At 44.6% G+C, this 10,685-nt stretch overlaps 1 protein-coding gene across 1 annotated transcript in view; it reads right to left on the reverse strand.

Annotated features, from left to right (window-relative positions):
• Positions 1-4,499: 4,499 nt before the first annotated feature.
• Positions 4,500-10,685, reverse strand: part of ELMSAN1 (ELM2 and Myb/SANT domain containing 1) — a 47,783-nt gene continuing 41,597 nt past the window's right edge. Inside the window, exons 7-10 of the mRNA XM_029911410.1 lie at positions 8,957-9,106; positions 8,258-8,416; positions 7,624-7,835; positions 4,500-6,161 (exon numbers count right to left, since the gene is read on the reverse strand). Coding sequence (XP_029767270.1) covers positions 5,957-6,161; positions 7,624-7,835; positions 8,258-8,416; positions 8,957-9,106 — 726 coding nt within the window. The 3' untranslated portion in view covers positions 4,500-5,956. The remainder of the gene's footprint in view (positions 6,162-7,623; positions 7,836-8,257; positions 8,417-8,956; positions 9,107-10,685) is intronic.

The raw sequence follows: 10,685 nt of genomic DNA on the forward strand, positions 1-10,685 counted from the left end.
TGAGATACATTTTCCTCAGAGCCAAGTACTCTCAGATCAGTTTTACCTGTTCAGTCCAGCCCGAAATATAACTGTGCTGAATAAATAAAAATGTGGAATTGCAGCTAAATTGCAACATACCAGAGCTACAGTAGATTTGCATCTCTCCTTATATAACTACAGCTATAGAAACAAACACACTGCTACAAAACTGAAATGCTGTCCCTATGCAGATCACACCAGACAGCAGGTGTAATACTGAGTGCTTATAAAGCCAGGAACACTGTAGGAAGGCAAAAGAGAAGATTTCCCACATGCACCCTGTCAGTACACCTCAATGGCATCCAGTGTCTGGTAGATTCAAATGGGTAATGTTTAAAATATGGCCAAATAGCAAGTAGGTTTACATTCTCACTTGACCTCCAACAGTGAAAAGGCTATTACACTAGCCTGTTTACACATGCAGAATTGCAATCTACAAGGGGATTTTATTTAAACATTGAATTTGTTCCCATAGAAAAGGCACTCTCTGTTAAGCAACCCCCACCAAACGTACTAACTCTACCTATTCCACCTCCAAACACACTGAATTAGAACAGACTGACAAGCTGCAAAAGGTTAGGAGAGAAGATATCTGCATGGATGAAAAAACAACCAATGTTTGATTCATTAATATCTAATAAATCCACTAATTTTGTGCATTAAAAAAAAAAAAAAAAAACCTTTCTACAGAGCAAAATCAATCAGCGCCCATGTCTAGATGGATGTCCCCTGGTATAAGAGAAAGAGGTAAAGAAAATCTAAGTAAGGAGCTAGTCTACTGGCTCCTAGAAATAGAACTTGCTATTAATCCCATAAGGAAGACTAAGTCAATGCATAGAGTAATTGCATGATCTGGTTGTTTCACCCTGTACTTCCTCACCCCTTCCCCTCCTGACTGACCACTACCATCATTTGCCATGTCATAGCTACAACCAGACTGCGAGTTCTTCCTGGCAGTGACTAGACTTTGTTCTTTAAAGCACCAAGCATACTTTGGGAGCATTTTAAAAATACTAAATCATTTTACTCAGGGCATAATCAGGGAAGGAGCGTAAGAGATAAAAGAACTGTATTTAATTTCTGTTCAGAAAGGAAGGCATTTTGGGGGCACATTAGACGGTGTGTCCCAGAATCCCTGTCCTATATGGAGGATTTTCCACAGCAGAGCAGATTAATGATTCATCTAGTTTGGAATTTTTACCTAGCTTCAGGGGAAGGTAAAGAACAACTCACCTAGCTAACTCTGCACTGTTCTCACTGGGAAAGCAAAAGAACATTTTCTGACCCATACAATTTACTTAGCCGTATCTTAATTTTCCTAGCTAAGAATTCTAGAGGTTGTGATATTATATAGCCCTTTCTGAAATCCTGCCAGGGTATCTGACGTCATGATTTCCAGAGTGGCTACATGCTGTTGTATTTCTTTGTATTTGTTCTAACTGCACTGCCCTTGAATTTTAGAGATTGTTCCCTTGTTCCATTATTATGGAATAAAGGAGAGAGACTGATAAGTTTCCCTTTATAACTTTCATAATTTTCAATACCTCAAATCAAGCCTCCTCTCCAACACAATGATCCTAGTGACTGCTCTCTCTCTCAGCCCATATAAGTCCAGCTGTATCTCCACTTATTTTTGTTGCTTATTTCTGGGCCTTTTTGATCTCCACTTTATAACAGGACAGAGTACTCCAGGTGTTCAATATGATGGTATATGTTCTGCATTATTTTCAATCCCTTTTAAAATGCACCTAATCGTCCTATTTGCTTTTTAAACTGCTGCATTGCTCTCTAATTCCCAGAGTCTGGCATTTATTAGTGATTTTCCAATCTTCTGGAAAGAACTGCCATTTTAAGGCTTAATGGCATTGTAACCTTTTACTGGAATTTACGTCCAACCCTGAAAATGGATCATTAGCAGATGTGAAGAATTCAGAAGTGACTTATTTTGAGTAGAACATAATACACAGCTACTTGACTTTTTTCTCTCCTTGACACAGCACTCCAAATATTCAGTTATTTACAGCACTGCTGGGATAGCACAGAGCATGCAGAGTGTGCCCAATTTTCAAATAAAAATATTCTTTATTAATAATTAATATTTAAATTCTTAAGATTTGCTGCTTGAGCGTTTCTTGTGAAAATTATTTGCTTTTGGTTCTCTGCAGTTTGCTAATGAATAATTAATAGCAGGTGACAGGCAATCTGCTTCCACATTCCAGTCCAGACCAGTTCACACAGTGACAAATGGGTTTTATAGGATTGCACACGGAGATCTGGATTCTGGACTGGAAGCCGGCTTTTTGATCCCCAAACTGGTATAAGCCCAGGCTAGTTACAGAAGCTAAATATGCGGGTGGAAAGAGGGGGCATTTCTTGTCAATTAAAATGATTAACATTTAAAAAATACTAGTCAATTAACTATATTTATTTTTATTATAAAGGAAGAAGCCTTCCTAACTAAGGAAAAGGAGCTGTGCAAAGATGAACAGCTTAAAGAGTAGGGTATCAAATATATGGCTTGAGGACTTAATTAGGCAGTGAAACAACTGTAGCTGCCAAAAAAGGAGATGCTCCCAAGGTCTGTGGAGGAGGCTCTGGTGCCAGGGGGCAAAAGAGCCAGGACAGGCAGGTGACAGGCTGGAATCTGAACTATATTAAATTGTAGTTGAACAAGCACAAGGCATGAACAAGCACAAAGGCATTCTTACCTGAAACTTATCCAGCAGCTTGGAGAGCCTATTGCAAGTCAGCCAGATCAGGGACAACCTGCTGTCATCTACTGGAACTAGCCAAGCAGCACTGCTCAGGAATGCACAGGCAATTAACTTATCTTACCACCAGATGCCACTACTGAACTGCACGTGATCCGATGTGCATTGCACTAGCATCAGAAAACTGGCAATTCACTGCCACATTTAAACATTTTATTACAAACTACTGCTCTTTGCTCATGCAGTTAAGTGCCACATAAATATCAGCACATGATGTTCCTCCGGAGGTGGGAGTGAGAACTGGCTGCCTGCAGATACAAATGCTTCACAGTACTACGGAGGCTTCACTGCAGGGTGTTGTTGCCACTAAATCCAATTTGCCTCTTCAGTTATTCTCACTGGCTCCTGCCGATCTCCCCATTTCTTCTCCCTATACTTATAATGAAGGGCAGAGGCCATGAAAGGAGCCAGTTACTCTCTTCTGCAATGGATGCAGCACAAGGAAACAACTGGATTCTTTATAGAGAGACAAGGTGGGTGAGGTATTATCTTGTATGGGCCAACTTCTGTTGGAGAGACAAGCTTTTGACCCACACAGAGCTCTTCAGAAAAAGAAGAGCTCTGTGTGGCTCGAAAGCAGTGGTGCAAGTAGAAATAATTTCTTGCTGGTACTGCACTCATGGGAGGGACACAAGGGGGGGGGGCACGTGACCTCCCCAAGTGACTCCTCCCCACCCCGAGCTTGGGGCCCCCACGCTCTCCGTCCCCTCTGATACCTCCCCTTTGTATATACAAACATCAACATGGTTAACTACTCACTTTCCCCCCAAATATGTAGGATTCAGTCTGTTTATATGGAATATGGGAGTTGGGTGAGGAGCCATTTCAGCCCACGTATGACTTATTAAAAGACAAAATTTATGGTACCCAAACATTGCATTTCAATGAGGAATTCAACTTCCTTTATAGGAACAGACTCCTGAAACTTTTACCAGCCCCCAAAAGTGGTCCATAGTCATGCAAATAGTCCCATTATCTTTAATGGGATTGATCAAATGATTAAGGGGTTTACAGGATTAGGTTCCAAGTTTGTAAATTGTTCTGGGTGAAACTGACAATGCCTAAGCTGTCAGATCAGAAGGAGCTTCATTTAAATAAAGGTGGGCAAATGTGTGATAAGTCTTAGCTCCACTGCTAAGATGAGTAACATATTTTCAGTAGAGTTCTTGTCAGATTCCTGAGGCAGCTGGTTTAAGGCTGTCAGTGTCCGGCATTATAATCTTCACTTATAGTTCTCTCACCCACAAAGCTGGAAAATAAGGCATTTGTTTTCTTTGTTTTGCTGCTCCAGTTCCAGTTAGCAAAATGCATGTTAGACTAGTTTGGCTGCATAAAGGAATTGTATGTACACTGGGGACAACACCTGATTCCCATCAGACTGCAGAACTGGGCTGACATCAGAATCCAAACATCCACTGGTCAGTGCAAGCAGAGGCATTCCTCTAATGATTTGGACTTGATGTGATGCAGTGTGGATGTCATGGATAATTCAGACCAATGGGGAGAAACAGAATCAAAAACATTGTTTAAACACCTTTCGTCCCCCCACCTCTCCCCTCTTGAAAACTCCTGACCAACGTAACAGCACACTATATATGCTAACAAACTTTATATTGTGCTGTTAAAGCCATATAAAGAGTGAATGTCCTCCCTAGCTGCGTTCTGCTCCTTTAAGGAGCAGAGTAATAATAAATCTCTTGCTGGTACTGCATACTGCACCCCTGCTTGAAAGCTTGTCTCTCTCACCAACAGAAGTTGGTCCAATACAAGAGAATACCTCACCCACCTTGTCTAATATCCTGGGACCAACACAGCTGCAACTACACTGGATTTTTTAGTTTTATGAAATAAAGGTATGTGAACACTATGTATATACGTACAGACAAATTCTGTGCAATTTTAGCATTCAGCTGACCTATTTTTGCTTTCTCTTAACACTTTGCTTTGATACAGGCCTAGCTGCCTAGACTTTTGGCTATTTCAATGCCAGCTCTGCATGAAGAGTCTACATTTCACTGGGAAGGGGGCCATGATGGAATAGCCCAGCATTCTGTGCAGTCCAAACACATCTGCAAAGGAATGAATGGAAGGACACAGAGCTTCTGCAGTGTAACTCCTGTAGGTGGCCATTTAAAGGGATGGGTAAAGGGAAAATGGGCATCTTCCTGCATAATGGCCCTTTGTGGAAGGGAGTAAAGAAGCCTAAGGAAGAGATCCAAGTCCACCCTTCCCATCTCTGTGAGGCGTGCACAATGCAAAAAACGTGTCTTGAGTCAAGTCTCATAACAACCTTGCTCCCTTTTGTAATGAGTTAAAGCCAGATGTGATCGATAGAGGCCTTTCAAATTGCACTTGTGAGGGGGCAAATTCTTCTAAAAGTGACCCAATAACTACTTCGCTTCCTGTACACAATGTGGCCAGATCTTTAAGGTTTGTGGCTACTCTTATCTCACAGGATGCTATATGTCCTCTACTGAACTCTTAATGGCACAGGAAATATCAGGCATCCCCTTGCTACAGGAAAATAGAAATCTGCTCTCAGAGGAGAGGGGTGGGGTGAATTGTTCTTCACCCCTCCCCCTCACACTTCTGTCATACAGTGACCCAGGGTATGTCTCATATTTCCACAGAACTTGCTAAGAGCCTGGATAGCACTCGGAGAGGAAAGCGGGAAGGGCAGTGACAGGCAATTTGCTATGGAAGGAAATCACTACAAAACACCGGTGTCACAGTAACTAGATGCAGACAGTCTCAGGGCAGAGCATCTTTTTCTTGCTCAGGTCTGGAAGCCTTTATACTCAAGAGTCTCGTTGCCATGATTCTTGGCAAGCACAAGGAGAAAGCCCTGACTGATCCGCAGGAGAACTGAATTCCGCTCCTGATGACATTGTTCTATTACGTACCTCAGGTACCTTTATAAATAAAATAGAAATTTGATTTGTAAAAAAGAATATCCAAGTTCACACAAATCTCTTTATCCACTGATTTGGCTCAGTCTATACTGACAGGGTGAGGTGCAGAATGTGGGATGAGGAAATGGCAGCAATGGACAGAAGCCTAGTATAACTCAGTCCAGATAAGGAAAGTGCAGGAATGGAGGCAAACACACCGAGAGAGAGGTGGGGTCCAGCCTTGCTACTCCCTCGACTTCCCCAGGGCTATGGCTAAATCTCCCCATCCTCATCCGAGCTGCCACTGCCACTGCTGTCACTGCTGCTGCTCCCCTCGTCACTGCTCTCCTCCCGCTGCGCTGCTGCTGCCGCCGCCGCCGCCGCCTCTTTCTCTCGCTGTTTCAATGCTGCTGCCTTCTTCTCCTGTTCCGCGTGGCTCTTCATGTGAGCACTGCGGCTTTTCACCTTGTAGAAGACCCTGAGGAAGAACACACACATGTACCTGTTTGCTCAGTCTCTCCGTACCTCCTCTTCCCTCCCTTGCCAAAGGGGCTGTTGCATCTCTGGTTTGAAGTCAATAGACTACAGAGAAAGACCCTGTATCACCACCAACATGGAACTACTGCAACTACGACTGCTCTCACTCCCATTCCGTACGCAGCAGTGTGGTGCAGTAGATGGGGCACTAACTTAGGACTCAGGAGACCTAGATTCTGTTTTTGGCAGACAATGTGTTGTATGACCTTGGACCAGTCATTTCACCTCTCTAGGCCTTGATTTTCCCTCCCACCCTTTATCTGTCATGTCCATTTAGATTCTAAGCTCTTGGAGGCAGGCTCCGCCTCTCACTATGGATCTGTACACTGCTGAGCAATAATGGCCCCCAGTTTATTAGGCACAACTGTAATACAAATAAATAAGCAAGCAAGCAGACAAACAATGACCAGTGCCCTCTTTTTTGCACTTCTCCCCCCAGGGTCAATGTTTTTTGCCTTTTGCCCTTTGTGGTTTCCATTCTCTCTCTATCCTCTTCTCCCCTGCAATAATTTCTCAATTTTAGTGGCACCAAATAGACTTGAACACCATTAAGATTCTCCCCCTGTGAGCGTCCAGGCTAGAGAGACAACAGTGAAACTTCTCAAAGCTGTGCTACTTCAGTGCCTAGTGGAGAGGTGTCCTGCCAGTGCCAGCTAAGTGACCCCCACACCGTGGAAACCTGTCACCACCACTGATGACTGAATTAGACAAAGATGTCATTCCTTCTGGTTCTCCTCATCTCCTCCCAATCCTGCTTCTGTATTTAAAATGGTGAGGAACTCCTGGTATTATGAGACTCGTTATTCTTTGGGATTAAGCAATTTAGGCAGCAAACTGAACTTTCTTGGCTGGAGTCACAGAGGGAAAATAATATACATACGATACGCATAAGAGACCTGTGTAAATTTAATCAAACCATTTGTTCACCCCTTACCTGGCACCTGCTGCTATCGTAATGATAACGCCCTACATGCCTATAGTATTAGTCATCTGACAAGTTCTTAAAGTGCTTTTTCCGCTATACAGGAATCTCTCCACACACCAGTGAAATGTAAACACTGCTGAGGTGGGACGTGCAGCCGTTTAACAGCACACAGCAACATTAAAGCATACATGGGGGTCGCAGAATGTGATCATCCAAATTGTAATCTGTTCAGGGCACTTGGGTTAATATGCCCATGATTATGAAAACTACTATGGGACCTTTGACAACCTTGAGTCATTAAGGACCAACTGTTTTTAAGATCTAATCTGAAAGACAGCACCAGTGGTGGTAAGCTGTTCATATTATTGCCTCCATTTCCAACAATTTATTGTACATCTCCACAAAAACTGCTTCTCAAGCTAATGTTCCTTTTGTACAACGTTCCTGTGATTGTCATTGTCAATGCATTTACTCTTACCTGCCACATTTTTTACATGGAAACGTGTTCTCTTGGTTCTGAGCTTTACTGGGTGTGTCTGGTTTTGGCTTTGGTTTCCGTCTCCTCCTCTGTACTGGGGGAGAAGTCTTTTGAGGCTTCACTGCTGCCTCCTTAGGCTTCCTTACAGTCCTACTGCTGGCTTCCCCTGGGGCATTAGACTCCTCGGTTCTTGAAATAAGGATCTCATTGACCTACATGGCAAAGAGACAGTTGTTAAAGCAAACTGAAAATGAGGCATCTCTGGAATAAAGGCTGCTGGCTGAACTCTGACCCCACAGTATTCCAATCCAAGCCATCCCTAATGAGAAACTCTCTCTGGTATTTCTAGCGCCACTCATCCTCCTCTCCGAGCACCAGTCCCAGGGCATTGTGTAGGATTTCATCACATTCTTAGTCACCATCTCTCCCTGCCCATCAAGTCATATAGAACGCCATCTGGATGCTGGTAATACTCAGAGTTTTCCAGTTCAAGCTCCTTCCACCAGGAAAAGTTAAAGCTGAAGATACTTTGTCTGGAACTGTCTATCTTTATTCAACATTTTCCAAACTGTTAACCAGGGGTGTAGAAAGGACTGGTGGGGGGGAAGCACATGCAACTCAGTGCAACACTGACCACTTCATTGGCTTGTAGTGTCTGCGTGGCCTTGGGAGGCACTGTGCTCTTCCTGTCATCCAACTCTTCCTCCTTCTCAGACACCTCCTCCACGTGCGTATGTTCCTCACTGTAATTCTCCTTTCTGGGAGGAAGAACACGTGCAAACCTATGGGAACTCTTGACAAGAAGAAATGATAAAGAGACACAGTTAGTATTTTCTTCTTCAAGCTTCAGCTCTATGGCAGGTCGAGGTAATTATGTGAAAAAGGATAGGAGGCTGAGCCTAGTGGACTGTAAGAGCACTCATGTTGCCGCATTATGCCGACTGGAGAGAGCGCTCCTGTTGACACAATAAAACCAGCTCAACGAGCAGCGATAGCTATGTCGGCGGGAGAGCATCTCTCACTGACATAGCGCAGTGCACACCAGCACTTACGCTGGCAAAAAACTTATGTCGTTCAAGGGGGTGTTTTTTTCCATACCCCTGAGCGACAAAAGTTTTGCCAATATAAGTGGCAGTGTAGACATGGCCTTAGAAACACAAGCGTTTCTAATCAGACAATTACTTAAGGAATCTATGCAACAGTTAGGACAATATTTATTATTTCTTATGTATATGTAGCATCAGTAAAATTATAAAGAGTGAACTGTGATTCAGTCTATGAAGTTTGCATTTCGCACCGAAGCCAAAAGCAGGCCAGGGGGTTGGGTGGTTACCTTGATATCAACCTCAGCTTCATCTTTCATAGACTTCTCATTAGTGGCATCAATGTCCCCAAAGATTAAGGTCCCATTCCGACCAATTTTCACTTGTTTTTTGTATGTGTAGTAAAACTCTACACACTGGGCCACCGTCTTGGTTTTTATCTGGTGTTTAAAAAAAAAAAATTAAAAAAGGAAAACTCCTTTTAAAAGGTGTATTAATATTCATTAAAGGTGTAATTACAAGTCACTTTACATTGTAATTTTCTTTTCCAACAAAATCTTTCTATTATATGAAAATTGTTTTAAGTTCTTTACACTGTGTTACATTTCCCACAAATCTTTTCTTTAGCCTCCACTGGAATTACTTAGGGCTAGATTCTGGCACCTTTACTCACACTGAGCAGCACTTTAGACTGAATAATCCACAAGTTTCAACGGGGCTACTTGCACAATATGGTACTAGTCAACACAAGGATGACAGAACTGGCACTGAGGCCTGGTCTACACTAGGAAATTAGGTTGATATAACTATGTCTCTCTGGGGGTTGAAAAATCTACACCCGAGTGACGAGGGCCAGATTAAGGCAGGGGCTTTAGAGACTGCCGCCCAGAACCCTGGCTCAAGGGGGGCCCCGCAAAAATAAATCTCCAAATCCGGGCTGCTAAAAGTCCCACAGCGCAGCGGGGCGGCTCAGGCAGGATGCCTGCATGCTCTGGCCACACGCTGCTCCCAGAAGCGCTGGCTGCTAGCACGTCTCTGTGACCCCTGGTGTGTGTGTGGGGGGAAGGCAGCTCCGCATGCTGCCCCGCCCTCAGCACCATCCCTGCACTCCCAATGGGAGCGGCCAATGGGAGCTACGGTTGCGGCACTTGTGGGAGCAGGCAATGCACAGAGACATGCTGTCCCCCTCCCCGCAGCTGCTTCCGGGAGCAGCGTGGGGCCACAGCATGTAGGCAGCCTGCCTGAGCCCCGCTGCGCCGCAGCCTGGGAGCTGCCTGTAGTAAATGCCTCCTGGCGGAGCCTGCACTTTGGACCTCCTCTTCCACCTTCAACCCCCTGCCCCAGATCAGAATCCCCTTCTGCACCCAAACTGTTTCCCAGACCCCACACCCCCTCTTGCACCCCAGTCCCCTGCCCCAGCCCCCTTATGCACCAAATTCCCTCCCAGGAAAAATACTTGTATACAGGGGCCCCACAAAATCTAATAGGCCCGGGGCACAGAAGAGTTAATCTGGCCCTGCGAGTGACACAGTTAAACCAACCTAACCCCTGGTTTAGACGGCATTAAGTTGACGGGAGAATTCTCCTGTCGACCTACCTATCACCTCTCAGGGAAGTGGAGTCCCTATGCAGATAGGAGAACCCCTCTGATCAACACAGATAGTGTCTTCATTGAAGCGCTACAGCAGTGCAGCTGGAGCAGTGCCACTGTAGGGGTTTATGTGTAGACAAGCCCGAGGATATGCCTACACTGCAGGTAAGGGAGTCTCTCTCAGCACAGGTGGACACACGCTGTGTGGATGTTGTGGCTGGAGCTTGGGCTGTCACACTCATGCGTTCCCCTAGACTTAAAAGTCCGAGCTGCAGACTGAGCTGAAACGTCCAGACTGCTATTTTGAGCTAATTAAGTTCAAGCCCTGGTAGTGAGCGTCTGTCTACCCAGGTTGGGAGGCTCGCAACCAGTAGGGTTACCATACGTCCGGATTTTCCCGGACATGTCCGGCTTTTTGGGACTCAAAT

This window comes from Terrapene carolina, unplaced genomic scaffold (genome assembly GCF_002925995.2).
Source record: "Terrapene carolina triunguis isolate 2854851 unplaced genomic scaffold, T_m_triunguis-2.0 Scaffold96, whole genome shotgun sequence".
In the NCBI taxonomy this organism is placed as follows: Eukaryota; Metazoa; Chordata; order Testudines; family Emydidae; genus Terrapene; species Terrapene triunguis.